Here is a 16,500-nt window from a genome sequence, read left to right as displayed (position 1 = left end):
GGGGTCAGCAACCTTTCAGAAGTGGTGTGCTGAGTCTTCATTTATTCACTCTAATGTAAGGTTTTGCATGCCAGTAATACATTTTAACCGTTTTAGATCATCTTTTTCTATAAGTTTATAATATATAACTAAACTATTGTTGTATGTAAAGTAAACAAGGTTTTTAAAATATTTAAGAAACTTCATTTAAAATTAAATTAAAATGCAGAGCCCCCCAAGACCGGTGGCTAGGACCCGGGCAGTGTGAGTCAGATCGTGTGCTGCTTTTGGCATATATGCCATAGGTTGCCTACCCCTGTTGTAACATCCCTTTTTGTCCATTAAGTTGCATCACTCAAAAATATAGCAAGGTGCAACTCTAGGCTCTGTACATGAGTGGCCTAAAAATCCTATTGACAGGCAAAACATAAACTCACTTTTCTGATCCCTCCCCAAAATAAATATGTATCTCCTCTCAAAGGGGGAGAAGAAAAAAATAAAAAATCATCTAATCACTTTTCCCACCCTATCCCCTTCCATCTTTGGCACCAAAAAAATCTTCCCTTCTGTGTTGCACTCTTGTAATTCCACATTTATTTGGCTTCATTTGTGGCTGGGGAGTCAGAAAGACCTGGTGGGATTTGGAGGGATTTTTGGCTGGACACAATAGAAAGGATTCAAGTAATTTCTGGCTTGAATAGGGCCATGCTGTGACTGCTGCTCACCTCCATCATCACTCATTCCTTCTCTGAGTTTGCAAGTCAGGCTGCATAATCTATCTCAGTGGTCCCCAACATGGCGCCCGCTAAGGCATTTATATGCGCCCACCTAGTGCTCAGCAGGAGAAAGAAGCCGTGGCACTGCGGTTGCCGGGGATAGAGAACTCCAGAGAACCTGTGCTCTCTGGCCCCGCGCCTGCCAGGGACAGAGAATTCCAGGGCTGCGGGCACCGGTGCTCTCTGTCCCCGGCAGGCGCGGGGCCACAGTTTAGCCAGGGAGAAACTGTGGCCCCACGCCTGCCAGGGACAGAGAACTCCAGGGCTGCTGGTGCCAGTGTTCTCTGTCCCCGGCAGATACCAGGCCTGCCTAGTGCCCAGCAAGGGAGAGATGCCAGGGCCCCCCGCCTGCTGGGGACAGAGTACTCCGGGGTTGCAGGCTGCGCAGCTTCTCTCAGGCTTCTTGCTGCACTGCCCAGCTGCTGCCAAAAAACCAACAACAAAAATGCTCTGCCTCTGCAGAATAGACCGAATGCTGCCCTGTAACGTGCTGACACAGGTACCTGCTTGCTCCACTGGTGCTTGGAGCCGGCACTGTATGTGAGTATTCTTCCTGCACTGATACTGCTGTTTTCTTGTGCTTTGCAATGTATTATTTTTTTAACATTTTGCTCCAAAATGAGTGGCTCAAATAAGAGACAAAGTATGTATTATTTCAACCCAGAGTGGGAAGAATATTAAATATGATCTTTTTCATATTATTTAATGTACAAATACAAAATAAGCCTTGAAAAATTGTTGGCACCCACCACACTCTTCTGAAAACATGAATGTGCTACTGGCCACAAAAAGACTGGGGACCACTGATTTTTCTTGAGGATATCCCATCCTTACACCTTTCCTCATCGCAGTCCTTTGGGTTTGGAGGTCATCAGCTAGGGTGGAAGCCCATTCATGGCCCAAAAACCGTAAATTAACACAGAGTTAAGGTTAGCTGGCAGTGTCACATGCCTTTCCAGAATTCTGAGTACACTACACTTAAAACCTCTGAAAACCAAGAAATAAAGAGTTAAGTTACACATCAGCCTCACTCTGCAACTTTAACTCAGGCCTCTTGATATGTACCATTTTTCAGGAAGGGGACAGGGATGTGCGCCATATCTCAGGAATCCTTTGCTTAAATGACTTCAAATTTGGATCAGTACCCTTCCCTGAGCCATCACGGAACACATCGATTTTCAAGATAATCCAAACAAGTGCAGCATTTTAGAGTACCGGGGGGAGAGGGAGAAGCACATTTAAACAGTCAATCAGTCTCAATCTTAACATAAGATCACCACTGTAATGGGAAAAGTGAGGATTTGGTTAACTGCTGTAACTGAAGGCACTAGAAAGCAACAGTTGCCAGGGGAGGGTGGTTTTGCATCCTCCCTGCAGAGAGTAACAACAGCCTGAGCCATGCATCATATGCATTGCAAAGACTATTCTCTTTTCCCCACCCCAAAAAAGTTCAGCATGGAGAATGCAGATTGGCCCTCAAAACAGTGGTGACCTGGTTAACTGAGACAACTACAGATCACTCAGCTGTGGCTTACCTGATCAAGTCTTATGGCTGTGGCCCGCTATTTGCTATTGTCCTTACAAAATATGTTTCAGTGAGTACACTTAATATTCATGTTTGTGCTTTCATTCAAAGATTCCAAAGTACTTTACAATTACTAAAAGCCACATAATAGCCCTCTAAGATAACTTTCTATTTCACATCTTGATAAACAGAGATGCTAGATGACTTGCTCTAAACACTCAATTAAATTCCCAGCTCAAACAACTCCATTTCACAGAGACCCAACTTGAAATTTACTCCTGCTCCCTATGCTCTTTGTACATTTTTAAAGTAGATTTTTCTCGGTTCATGTTCTTGGCATCTAATCAAAAGAATTTTGAAAAACCAGACAATCTTTTCAGAGTAGCAGTCAAAATAAACAAATAAATAGATAATAAAAAAGCAGAGACTAGCTCTCCCTACAGAACTTAATATACTTTATTTTACATCTGTGAATGTATTTTACATTATGCCATTATGTAAAAATCACCATTTAGATTTACAGTAGTATAGCATTAAAGCAATATGTTGCACTTAATGTGCAATAAGCATGTACCTCAACATAAAGTTGTTCCTGATTGTCTCTCTTTTTACAACTACAATGCTATTACATTCAGATATTTCCCACTGCCACACTATGGCAATGACATTCAATCCCACATAAAGGACATGTTTTTGAAGTAGGTTTTCCAAAAGGTGACAGCTTCCCATCTTAGCATTAAATGAACTAAAAAAATGAATATTCTTGATAAACATTTTCTTCTTTCCTGAAGTATCAACTGTTTTTGACCACATGGAGTTCTATAGTTCCATGGAATCAATTCTGTGTGAACCAGCTTGGACGTTTTCTGTTTCTTTCTATGATCCGCTTGCCTTCATCTCGTTCAGTAGGATTCTCTCCCTCATATAAGACTACAGTCTCTACAGTGGGAGCATTAAATGGCCCTGCTTCCTTTTCCTTTATTTGGATCCTTATGAGACCAGTTTCCATTTTAATTTTTTTGTAACAATAGCCACAAAGGACATGCTTCTGTTTCAGATTGCCACATTCAGGACAAACATCTATATTTGTCTAAAAGATAACAAAACAAAGGAAGTTTAGAAGTGAAGAAGTTGGGACAAATAGGGAAGAACTTCATAAAATGCTAAGAGATGTTGGGGTGAAGGTAATGAGCAACAGATATTTGTTTCATTAAACCTCATTTCAATTTTAGTGAGATATATGATTTTCCCACAAGCAACCACATGGAATACTGCCAGGCAAATTCTAATTTTACTGATATGCAGGCCTACTATTCATCACAATTTGAAAAAAGAACTTGGCATCTCTCCCCACTTAAAAACTTAAAAGCAAAGAGGTAGTAGTAGAGAATTGTAGTGCAATTTCATATTACAAAGACTTTAAAACATACCACGGTTCCATTTATTCGTATAGCATCAAGTATAAAATTAAGAACTAACCACTTACCAAACTAAGTGAATCAACTTTGAGTTTTGGGGGTTTGTTTTCTTACTACTTTGCAAAATGTATAGATACTCAGGCCAAAAGTTAAGGGCCTGATCCTACAAAATGATCACTGAGGGTATGTCTACATCTACAATTTTGCAGCGCTGGTTGTTACAGCTGTATTAGTACAGCTGTATAGGGCCAGCGCTGCAGAGTGGCCACACTTACAGCAACCAGCGCTGCAAGTGGTGTTAGATGTGGCCACACTGCAGCGCTGTTGGGCGGCTTCAAGGGGGGTTCGGGGAACGCGAGAGCAAACCGCGGGGAAGCAGGTCTCCTTCCCTGGGTTGCTCCAGTGTTCCCCGAACCCCCCTGCAAGCAGATCTCCTTCCCCGCGGTTTGCTCTCGCGTTCCCCGAACCCCCCTGCAAACCGCGGGGAAGGAGACCTGCTTGCACGGGGGTTCGGGGAACGCGAGAGCACACCGCGGGGAAGGAGACCTGCTTGCACAGGGGTTCGGGGAACGCGAGAGCACACCGCAGGGAAGGAGACCTGCTTGCACGGGGGTTCGGGGAACGCGAGAGCAAACTGCGGGGAAGGAGATCTGCTTTCCCGCGGTTTGCTCTCGTGTTCCCTGAACCCCCCTGCAAACCGCGGGGAAGGAGACCCGCTTGGGGGGGGATTCTGAGAACACCGGAGCAAACCGCGGGGAAGGAGACCTGCTTGATTACCAGAGAGGTATCCTCAAGTATGCTGGGATACCTGCTTATTCCACGGAGGTCAAGAAAAGCGCTGCTAAGTGTCTACACTTGATTACCAGCGCTGGATCACCAGCGCTGGATCCTCTACACCCGAGACAAAACGGGAGTATGGCCAGCGCTGCAAACAGGGAGTTGCAGTGCTGGTGATGCCCTGCAGATGTGTACACCTCCTAAGTTGCAGCGCTGTAACCACCTCACCAGCGCTGCAACTTTGTGATGTAGACAAGCCCTGAGACAAGTGTTTACTATAACAAGAAGTCCTTTTGAAGTCAATGGCTAAAGTATTACACCTGGTAATGTTTGCGGGATTGGGCTCCAAAACACACAAACCCATCTTGATATGCAGGATATTTAGGCATTTCACGCACACTGAGATGTATAACGAGATTTCATATTTTATTGGGTTGGATCTCAACTGTACTCGTATTTTAAAATGTAGTTTAAGGTTGCATATTTTGAATGTATCATTTAGAACTTTAAGTGGCATAAATATTATAAATATATTTATAGAGAATTTCCAGAGAGGTTTTTCAAGGAGTTCTCACCATCAAGGAATATTATCTTTTTTGAGCTTTAGAAAATGATGAGCACAAAGTAAGTGTTTTATAAACATGCTGCATTATTTTTAAAAAAAAAGTTATGTGCAATGAATGAGATGGCAAAGCTAACAGAAATTTGACAGATTACCTTGAGTTTTATAAGTTTACTAGGGTGTCTTCGTCTGCAGCGGTTCACCTCAATAGTACGTCTCTTCTTGGGAGCTGCCATCCAAAAGATGCTATCTAAAAAGTTTGGAGCCTTGTTACTTTCTTCCCCAATATCTTCCAGTGAATCAGGAAGAGTAGCTGGAGCCTGAACAGCTAATGCTGGTGCTTCAGAAAACAAGAAAAAAAAATGCGTCAGAAATAGCCTACACCTACTGAGTTCAGTTAATTGAATCCAATGCTTTTGCAATATGTTAAATGGCAAATTAAAATACTGCAGTTACATGAGCATGGCTCTGCTGACCTCTTAACTTAATAAATGTTAAACTCGTAATGTTATAAAAAGAAGGAGAATATCCAGGACTATATAAAGATTGAATTAAATTACGAAAAACTTCACTAACACCCAGTTTAGGTTTCTGCTGTGGAACAATACCTTCTTTTCCCAGATCTTTTTGGAAGACTGGACTTCAAAACCCTAAACTCTAACATTAGAAAACCAAGAAACATTCACTTTAAGTCTCCCTTTTTATCTCTGAAAAGAACTGTAGCATGACAAGAAAACATAAGCCACAAACCTACAAAACTCACAAAAAGTACAGTTAAGATTCCTATTTACACACGACTACCGCCATACAACCTAGTTCTTCCCTAGATTCAATTCTGCTGATGAAAATGGGGGTGGTTACAAACGCTTGTAAACTGGCCTCATCCAGTCTTTCAGATGTCAATACAGTAACTCCTCACTTAACGTTGTAGTTATGTTCCTGAAAAATGCCACTTGAAGTGAGATGATACTAAGCAAATCCAATTTCCTCATAAGTATTAGTGTAAATGAGGGGGTGAGGTTGCAGGGAATTTTTTTTCACCAGACAAAAGACTATATTATATATACACACACACAGAGCAAAGAGTCCTGTGGCACCTTATAGACTAACAGACGTATTGGAGCATGAGCTTTTGTGGGTAAATACCCACTTCGTCCGATGCACCCACAAAAGCTCATGCTCCAATACATCTGTTAGTCTATAAGGTGCCACAGGACTCTTTTCTGCTTTTATAGATCCAGACTAACATGGCTACCCCTCTGATACTTCACACACACACAGTACAAGTTTTACACTAACAATTTAATACTGGTATACTGTGATGATGTGTGTGAAGCTTGGTTGAGGTGGAGGAATCAGAGGGTGGGATATTTCCCTTACTGCTAAATGATGAATTAGCAATTCGCTGAGCCCTCAAGGGTTAACTCTCCCACTCTGCAAGGCAGCAAGAATGGAGGGAGATATGCACATTTCCCTTAAGTACACTGCCTTGTTAATTAGATCAGCTTGCTGAGACCACAAACTGCTGCAAACTCCCTCTGTTCTGAGCCCTGCTGCTCCATGCAAGATGGGGTAAGCGGGGTATAGGAGCAGGGAGGGAGGGGGACACCTGGCATTAGCCACCCCCCCCCCCCCGCACAGCAAGAAGGAGTCTCAGGGAGCAGCTCCAAGGCAGAGGGCAGGAGCAGCACATGGCAGTGGAGGGAGAGACATAGCTGAACTGCAGGCAGCTGTTGCACAGGGAACTTAGGGAAGCAGGGAGCTGATAGGGGGCTGCTGGTCCACTCTGGTTCCAAACCCTCACCAGCTAACTGCAAGGAGCTGCTCTTTCTGCAAGCAGCAGGCAGCTGCCAAACAACCTTAGAAGGGAGCATTACACAACTTTAAACGAGCATCTATGAGTCTATGAGTCTATGTTCCCTAATTGATCAGCAAGGTAACAACGTTAACCAGGACGACTTTAAGTGAGGAGTTACTGTAGTCTCCATGGTTGGATTTATAGACTCATAGACTTAAGGTCAGAAGGGAACATTGTGATCATCTAGTTTGACCTCCTGCATATTGCAGGCCACAGAAACTCACCCAGTCACTCCTGTAATAGACCCATAACCTCTGGCTGAGTTACTGAACTCCTCAAATCAAATTTAAAGACTCCAAATTACAGAGAATCCACCATTAAACCTGCAAGTGACCCCATGCCCCATACTACAGAGGAAGGCAATCCCTCCCCACCCCATATCTGCAATCTGACCTAGGGGGAAATTCCTACCTGATCCCAAATATGGTAATGAGTTGATCCCTGACCAGGTGGGCAAAACCCACCAGCCAGACCCCTAAGGCTTTTCTGTAGTAATTCAGAACCACCCCCATCTAGTGTCCCACCACAGCTGCTGCTAGCAGGCACAGATCGGCTACATGCCATTGTAGACAGTCTCCTCATATCACTCCCCTCCATGAACTTATCAAGCTCAGCACTGAACCCAGTTCGGCTGTTTGCCCCCACTGCTCCCCCGAAAAGCTGTTCCAGAACCGTGCCCCTCCCCTGGTTAGAAATCCCATCTGTCTGATCGGACATGGCGCACTGCAAGGGAAACGGGACTGGGGAGGAGAAATGGTCTTGCTAAGCTACCGGACCGAGGCTCAGAGGAAATGGGTCGGTTCTGGCTCCGCCACAGACTTCCTGGGTGCCCTGCGGGGAGCCACTTGCTCTGGCGGTGCCTCTGATCCCCACCGGCGAGGCAGGAACGATAATGCCGGGTTGGGGGGGGGGTGTCCGTCAGTGCCTGCAAACGGGGAGCTCGGGACCGCGGGCGCCCAGCGCAGCCTCAGCGCTCAGGAGCCTGCAGCTCAGGCGGGGGCGATGCCTGGAGCCGACGCAAGGGGCTGAAAGCCTGGCCGGGCTCTACCTACCCCAGGGCGGGGCGGGCAGCCCCCGCAGGAGGCTCCGCTCCAGCTGCCCCCAGCAGCGCTGAATGAGCCCGCACACCCCGCGCGCCGGAGACCAGAAAACCACCAGCGCCGCCATCTTCCCTTCGCGCCGCCGACAGAGAAGCCGCTCGTTCTCTGGAGGGGCCGCGGGGCAGCCTGGGAAAGTGAGTCCCCTGCTCTTCTCGAGCCCGCCGGGCTCCAGGGCGCCGGACTGCCGCTCCCAGCATTCTCTGCGCATCACACCACACAGCCATCGGACTACAAGCCCCAGCATGCCTCGCGATCGCCCCGGGAAACTATTTTGTGCGTGACAAGGGGGAATTCCCGGCATGCCCGCGCAGCCTCCCACTCTCCGCCAATCAGGGTCCGGAGTCGGCGCACGCGGGGAGGTGGCTGAGGCCGGCGGCGCTGCAGCAGCGGGGCTCGGACTAAGATGGCGGCGGAGCGCGGCTACAGCTTCTCCCTCACCACATTCAGGTAGCGGCGAGGTGGAGCGCGGCGGGGAGGGGGACGCGGCGGCGCCGTTCTCCGCGCTGCTGCGGGGGGCGGGGGCTCGTGGCCGGGGCCGGACGGCCGCGGGGGGGGGATTGCACAGTCATCGCCCCTCCCCCATCTCCATCCCGGGCACGGGCCCTCCCCCTGGGCTGGGGGCGGCGGGTCTCCAGCCGCGGGCGTTAGATGGGGCGGTGGGCGAGGAGGTTTCACTTTTCAGCCGGGCTGTCCTGCCTGGGCGGGAAGCAAGAGCCGGACGCCTGGGTTCCGCCGCTGACACCCCGGCGCTGCCATGGCCGGGAGCGGAGCTCAGCGCCACTGTAAGCAGGCACCAGCCCAGCCTGCTGCTCCCCGCCCCGGGAGGCGGGTTTGGCCTTGCGGCGGTGCCGATGCGGGTCAGCGAGGGGCTTCTCTGAACGGGCAGTAGCTGGGGAAACCGGGCTCTGCTTTCCCGAGGGCCGGTTTAGAAAGTGATACGAGCCCTTCACAGAGGGTGGGAGCGCAGCTCACGGCCCCTGCCCCCATCTCTGCTGCAGCGGGGCAGGCAACTCGCTCAGTGTGTGTGGACTTGGACGTAGTGAGAAGGGAAGACAGGCACGTTAAAAACAAACTCAGACAAAATCCACCCCTCCCCCACGCCACGCTAGACTGCCTCCCTGTCTCGCTCTGTGTTTTGTAAAACTTGATTTCTGCTCAAAAATACCCACTTTACATAAACAGAGGAAGCAGGCTTTTGTTTTTAAGACAGCTACTTCAAAGTAACCAGAAACGCTCCATGGAAGCACAAAAACAGAAACCGAAAGCAGGAATCTGTGCTATGGTTGAGAAAGTGCCCACATAATCTTATGGGAGGGAGGCACTCTAGAGTTGCAAAATGTTGACCTAAACTCTATTGAAATACAGTAGAAGAAACATTTCTCTATCTTATCTGTAGATAGCCATGGATTTGCAGGGCTCTAAACAGCTCCACAGGTCACCACGCAGCAGTGACCTGGGGTGGGCGGGGCCTTCCCCTCCACTTTTCACAGTGGCGGATCCCTCCCTTTCTTCTTCCCCATCCCCCTCGCCCTCTGGCCAGGCCAGTGTGGAGCCCAGCTGGGGAGCCCCGGCAGCTGTGGGGGTGGGGGCTGAGAGCAGTCAGTGGCCATATCCCTGCCTGGCTGAGGGCAAGTGGAGGGTCTGCAACTCTGCACCAGCTGCCTGTGTGGCTCTCCCTTATCCAGCTCCAGTGTGGGGAAGTGGGGGTAGGCCTAGGAGCCTCAGCCTGGCCACAGTAAGAGCTGATGGGGCAGGTGTGAGGAACTGCGGCACAGATACTCCACTTGCTCTGGGCATGGGCCGGGGGCTGCTCAGGTGGAGGATCTGCTATGTCTCCCCGCAGCTGACCACCCAGCTCTTATTATAGCTAGACTGGGGCTCCAAGGCACATACCCTCCCCCCCACCGCCGGGTTAGGGAGAGCCAAGCTAGTAGCTGTGGGAAGCCTAGGTCCCTCCACCTGCTCCAAAGCCCTGTGCAAATCCAAAAATTTTATCCGCATCCAAGCTGCTATCTGCAAAAATGGTCCAGGGATATAAAACGGATACCTGTGTATTTGCAAGGCTCTACTTATTAATTGAAAATAAAATGGAGTAAAGTTGAAAAGAAAGGGAACTTGCGCTTTTGGGACCTGCTTCCTTATGTTTTACTTGGTTTCTAGAAAACAATTTTCACCAGGTATAATGCAAGCAAGTGGCACAGAAGATTCATGACAGAATTCTGCAACAGCAAAATCTATGGTAAACTAGTCCTGGTCCTCTACAAGCTAGAGTGAGACTTCCAGACTTACTTTCATTTGTGATCTGCCTTATTTGATGCTAGCTCTCAACAGGTGAAAGACAGATATACAACATTTGTTTAGCTTTCAGATAAAGACTTGAAGATATTTTCTTAATAAAGTATCTTATGACTGAATTGTATATGTTCTCCTTTTTAGCCCTTCTGGTAAACTTGTTCAGATTGAATATGCTTTGGCAGCAGTCGCTGGAGGGGCCCCATCAGTTGGAATTAAAGGTATAAGAAATTTTCAAAAATATATTAAGATGTGACTAATGCAATGCTAGATTTAAGGCTCTGGGTTTTAGTAGAATGCATTGTCTGTAGGGAGACTCTCAGTAGATTTTGAAAATGCATATTTCCTAGTTACTCTGCTAAGGTCTAGGGAAAGGCGACTTATAAAATAGCATGGAATTCCTTTTTAGTTTAATTTTCACATGCTTTTGTTTGGCATAATATTTCCAAACGTAGACTTTTCAGATAATTTAAAAAGGGGCAGGACGAAGAGAATATAAATACTGTACAAAGATACATTTATAAGGAACATACATTTTGAGTACATATTCTAGTTCTGAGAGAGAGTTAATAGAAATAAAAATCTTTCTCCTGATTCCTAATCCTTGGGTAAGTAGTTCCAGTTTTGAACTAATTTACATAACAATTACACCTAATGTAGCAATTGCTACAAGTTCCTTATATACATTTTAAAATGGTAAGAGGGATGAAGGAGGTATGCTTGGCACCTATGTATAGTGGGGTAGCTGCTCTCAGGGATGACTGCTTAACATACTAATGTAAATCTTGAGAGCTATGGCAAGGAGGGAAAACTTTTCACATGCTCGCAAAACTGTTTAGTGCTTCAGCTGCTTCTGATACATTTTTGTTTATACATTCAATGTAAAACAGTTATCTTTTTCTTTCCAGCTGCAAATGGTGTGGTGTTGGCAACTGAGAAGAAACAGAAATCCATTCTCTATGATGAAAGGAGTGTACACAAAGTAGAATCAATTACTAAACATATAGGCCTGGTGTATAGTGGCATGGGTCCTGATTACAGGTAGGAGAACATTGCTGCTGTTGGTTTTGATTTAGATATTTTAATTCACGAAAGCTGAAGACACTCGTGCAAATAGGCCTTTCTGATCTCCCAGCTCTCTCATATCCATTTCCCCAAGAATATTAAAGCCATCAGTTGTCTCTTAATGGGTAACCATGATGGTGGTATGTAATATGTTATAAATTTTTTCTTAACACAAATATCTTAACAATTGAATCATAAATATAAAATATTTATACTTAATTGAATAAAAAAATAGAGAATCAAACTTTTTATGAAAGAAATCATTTCAAATCAGGTGAGGTTTCATGTTTCCTTATGTCTCAGGGTGACTTCTACCTTGGTGCATAATATATCCCAGTGGAACACATGTATCCATTCCCTTAAATCACTCTGGCACTGAAGATACAGAATTGTTTAGTCCTATGTTATAATAGAACTTTTAGCTTAGGTGTCATAGATGTTTCAGCTTTTTCCTGTAATTAAAATTGTTGGTTTTGCTCTTTTGTAGAGTACTTGTGCACAGAGCTCGGAAGCTTGCCCAGCAATATTACTTGGTCTACCATGAGCCCATTCCAACAGCTCAGCTAGTACAGAGGATTGCATCTGTGATGCAGGAGTACACACAGTCTGGGTAAATAGTTCTTACTAAACTAGCTGCAATGTGGTCTGTTTCTGTTCTTACCAAATTTTTTTTACTTAATTAAATTTCTGCTTTCTTGCCTCAGGGCTGCTTATCATACATAGGAAATTACTTTCTCTTTCTTGTTCAAGTTTCCCCATCTGTAAAATACTTATTTAACTCATGATGATGTTCGTAAGGTGTTTTCTGATGTGAGGTGAACAGGCTTTGGAAGTGTGTTGTTAATTGACAATTAAACATTTTATGCCTAAAAGGGAGGGAGGACCTCTCTTGGTCAAGAAATGTTCTTGTAGTGAAGTTTGGGTGAGAGGAACTGCTAGCTGTCCATGTGGTAGTGGGTGGAATGTACTGTTAAGTGTCTTGAAAGTGTGATGGTCATAGATCCCGATGTATTTTAAATTTGTGGACTATGGACTTCCCCCATTCACTTTTTTTTATTATTTGAGAGAGAGGAGGCAATGAGAAGTTCTCTTGTGTATTACAATGCTAAAATGGACAAGATAACCATAGTAAATTATCTATCTTGATTAGATTGCGAGGAGGAAGGATTTTATAATGGTTAAGTTAGTTATAAAAATTAATATTGGGAAAGCAAATGATACATTTAAGGGTGGTCTTATGAACTCCTAAAATAGATAATTTTAGATTTAAGCAATGGTTGTGGGTTTTTGTCTTTTGTTTTTCTCTCCCTGTAGTGGTGTACGTCCTTTTGGAGTATCATTGTTGATATGTGGTTGGAATGAGGGGCGACCATATCTATTTCAGTCTGATCCATCTGTAAGTATGTTGCAATTGCAAAAATAGCTGAGTGTTTGGCGCTTAGAGCGATGTTCAAAGTGTTGTGTGCTTGTAAGATACTCTCAGGGCAGGAAGACTTTGGACACTGAAAAAGTTGATCACCTTAGGAGGCGATCAGATTTCACCTGATTCACGTGGAACATGATCAGAATTATTTATTCACACTTGCAGTGCAGGACTGTAAACTTATTTTGCAAATCCACTGTTCTGTGCCCAAGCATCTTTGATGTATACTACTTCTATTTAATAGAACTGGGTGAAATTATTCCAACAAAACTTTTTTGGGGTGAAAAATACAGACTTGACAACACTGAAGTGTTTCATGAATTTGTGTTAATTTTGCCAAATAGTTCATTTGAAAGACACATGCCCCCCCCACCTCCAGTCAATATATTTAATTTCAGTACCTTCTAAACAAAAAATTTTGCTTTTTCAGTTTGAAACAACTTTTTATTTTGAAATTTCCTTCAATTTTATTTTTAATTCAAAAGTTTAAAAAAAAATCGCTCAGAATCCAAACAAAACACTTCATTTTGTGTAGAACAAAACGTTTAGTGTGACCTGAAGTGTATATTTTAACTTTGGAATTTGTTTAAATTTTGTTTCTGGTTTGATACAAAACTGAGTTTTGTCCTGACTTTTGAGAATTGGCAGCAAACCAAGAAATATATTGTTCACACAGCTCTAATATTTAATGAAGGAAATTAGTCATTGTAATGATCCTTGATGAAATCTAAAAAACTGAAATGTACTTAACATATTAATGTGAAATTCCAAAGGCTTTATTGCCTTGGAAAAGTGATAGTGTATTTTATCCTGTTTGATGCACGCAACTTCCACTGACATTAAAAGGAGTTCTTGCTCAGATTAAGGGCCACATGTGGCTCTGAGAGGCAAAATATAGTTTAAGTAGTGCATTACAAAACAGCTATGCAATTTCATTTATCATACAATGATACATAAAATACACTGTAATAGAGAGTGGAGGCACACATTTCCCGGTGAGTTTGTCTCCCATCTTTCCCAATAGTCTAAAAATGTTCTCTGTTCAATGAGCCACAAATTGAAATTGTTTTTAATCATTGTTTTTCATAAAATACCCCTTTCAAGGAAGGGGTAAAATATCAACTGAAAGTACGTAGTATCCTAAATAAAGGAATATTTGTACTTTATTAGCAGCAGACATTTAATAGCCAGTCCTCAAAACCTCTTCTTTCAGAGTCTTGTATAGCTATTAGGAGCCTTAAATATCCAAACCAAAAAGTTTTCATAAACTATTGTATTTTAGTTTACAAATCGGTTGAGTGATTAAGTGTTCAGATTAAATAAATTACATGAAAATAATTCAATGTGTCTTCATCTATCCAGGGGGCTTACTTTGCATGGAAAGCAACAGCAATGGGAAAAAATTATGTGAATGGAAAAACTTTCCTTGAAAAAAGGTAACGCTTCTGCATTACCTATTGAACTCTTAAAACAGTGGCTCTCAACCTTTCCAGACTATTGAACCCCTTTCAGGAGTCTGATTTGTCTTGTGTATCCCCAGCTTTCACCTCACTTAAAAACTACTTGCTTATAAAATAAAACATACAAATACAAAAGTGTCACAGCACATTATTAATGAAAAATTGCTTACTTTCTCATTTTTACCATATAATTATAAAATCAGTTGGAACATAAATATTCTACTTTAGATTTCAGTGTATAGTATATAATGCAGTATAAACAAGTTACTGTTTGAATGAAATTTTAGTTTGTACTGACTTCACTAGTGCTTTTTATGTAGCCTGTTGTAAAAATATCTAGATGTGCCCCTTGGAAGACCTCTGTGTACCCCTTGGGTACATGTATCACTGATTGACAGCCACTGTCCTAAAATATTGATATGTACATCTGTATTAGCTAAATTCAGAATTTCACAGCTAGATTACAATGTAATTATTTACAGTATTTTAGAAGGTATGATATTTGTAATACAGTGTTACAGTGAAGATACTAGAAGTTTGAGTAAAACTGAAAGAAAAATGTTTCTGCTTGTTTAGTACGATCTTCTTGACTGGCCTGAGTATGAGGGGGTATTTGTTAAAGGGCAGGAGGGGAATGGTTCAGTTTAACAGGTTGTATTCAATATCTTACAAATTTGAAGTGGTTTTGTTCTATACTGTCAGTTTAATGGAATAATTCTAATCCAAGTTGCATGTCTGTGAGACTCTAAATACATGAGGATTCTAGTGGTCTCAGATTATTTTAGGCTTCATGCAGAACTGATCTCATTCTTTTTTTTATAGATACAACGAAGATTTGGAACTTGAAGATGCCATTCACACAGCTATCTTAACACTAAAGGTTAGAGAAATACCTTAAATAGGTTTTGTTGTTGTATGAAATTATTGATATAGGTAAGGAAACTCTCTTTTCTCTTCAACAGGAAAGCTTTGAAGGGCAAATGACAGAAGATAACATAGAAGTTGGGATCTGTAATGAAGCAGGGTTTAGAAGGCTGACTCCAACTGAGGTTAAGGATTACTTGGCTGCGATAGCCTAGTAGTCAGCAAGACTGTGGATTCACACGGATCTTTTTAATTTTCGCTACCTAAATGTTTTTGTTTGCAGTTTCTGCATACTTATTTCTACATGGTTTGTCTGACTGATATTTTAAATGCTCTGGTCCTAATACTGATACTTGGAATCTGAATACAAAGAATTATTCCTACTGATGCATGGAATCTTTGTACATGAAATTGTACAAAAATAAAAATTAGCTTTTATAAGCTTTCATTATAACGAATAAAACATACAAAAGGCACAAGTTTTGTGCGGAATGTTTGTCTTTAATTTTCTATATAAAGTTCAATTTCAGTATTGAAATTTCAGTATTGAAATTATGGGAATTATAGCTATGGGAATAAAGGGAAACAAGAAGACTTTTTATCAATACATTAGAAGCAAGAGGAAGACTAAGGACAGGGTAGGCCCACTGCTCAATGAGGAGGGGGTAACAGTAAAGGGAGACTTGGAAATGGCAGAGATGCTTAATGACTTCTTTGTTTCGGTCTTCACTGAGAAGTCTGAAGGAATGTCTAGTATAGTGAATGCTTATGGGAAGAGGGTAGGTTTAGAAGAGAAAATAAGGAAAGAGCAAGTAAAAAATCACTTAGAAAAGTTAGATGCCTGCAAGTCACCAGGGCCTGATGAAATGCATCCTAGAATACTCAAGGAGTTAATAGAGGAGGTATCTGAGCCTCTAGCTATTATCTTTGGGAAATCATGGGAGACGGGGGAGATTCCAGAAGACTGGAAGGGGGCAAATATAGTGCCCATCTATAAAAAGGGAAATAAAAACAACCCAGGAAACTACAGACCAGTTAGTTTAACTTCTGTGCCAGGGAAGATAATGGAGCAGGTAAGCAAAGAAATCATCTGCAAACACTTGGAAGGTGGTAAGGTGATAGGCAATAGCCAGCATGGATTTGTAAAGAACAAATCGTGTCAAACTAATCTGATAACGTTCTTTGATAGGATAACGAGCCTTGTGGATAAGGGAGAAGCGGTGGATGTGATATACCTAGACTTTAGTAAGGCATTTGATACAGTTTCACATGATATTCTTATAGATAAGCTAGGAAAGTACAATTTAGATGGGGCTACTATAAGGTGGGTGCATAACTGGCTGGATAACCGTACTCAGAGAGTAGTTGTTAATGGCTCCCAATCCTGCTGGAAAGGTATAA

At 43.2% G+C, this 16,500-nt stretch overlaps 2 protein-coding genes across 2 annotated transcripts; one reads left to right on the top strand and one right to left on the bottom strand.

The window, feature by feature from the left end:
- Nucleotides 1–2,714: 2,714 nt before the first annotated feature.
- On the bottom strand, nucleotides 2,715–8,265 carry MRPL32 (mitochondrial ribosomal protein L32). The gene is made up of 3 exons (XM_030551405.1): nucleotides 7,948–8,265; nucleotides 5,193–5,377; nucleotides 2,715–3,370 (listed from the first exon to the last, which is right to left on the bottom strand). Exons 1-3 carry the CDS (start codon nucleotides 8,237–8,239, stop codon nucleotides 3,116–3,118), a joined length of 732 nt encoding a protein of 243 aa, XP_030407265.1. The 5' UTR covers nucleotides 8,240–8,265; the 3' UTR covers nucleotides 2,715–3,115.
- A 69-nt stretch (nucleotides 8,266–8,334) lies between these two features.
- On the top strand, nucleotides 8,335–15,579 carry PSMA2 (proteasome subunit alpha 2). The gene is made up of 8 exons (XM_030551406.1): nucleotides 8,335–8,442; nucleotides 10,432–10,508; nucleotides 11,196–11,328; nucleotides 11,840–11,962; nucleotides 12,667–12,748; nucleotides 14,138–14,211; nucleotides 15,058–15,115; nucleotides 15,198–15,579. Exons 1-8 carry the CDS (start codon nucleotides 8,399–8,401, stop codon nucleotides 15,312–15,314), a joined length of 708 nt encoding a protein of 235 aa, XP_030407266.1. The 5' UTR covers nucleotides 8,335–8,398; the 3' UTR covers nucleotides 15,315–15,579.
- Nucleotides 15,580–16,500: the final 921 nt, after the last annotated feature.

This window comes from Gopherus evgoodei, chromosome 2 (genome assembly GCF_007399415.2).
Source record: "Gopherus evgoodei ecotype Sinaloan lineage chromosome 2, rGopEvg1_v1.p, whole genome shotgun sequence".
Lineage (NCBI taxonomy): Eukaryota > Metazoa > Chordata > Testudines > Testudinidae > Gopherus > Gopherus evgoodei.
Note: the sequence above shows the minus strand (reverse complement) of the source record. Positions and strands in the feature narration are given on the sequence as shown.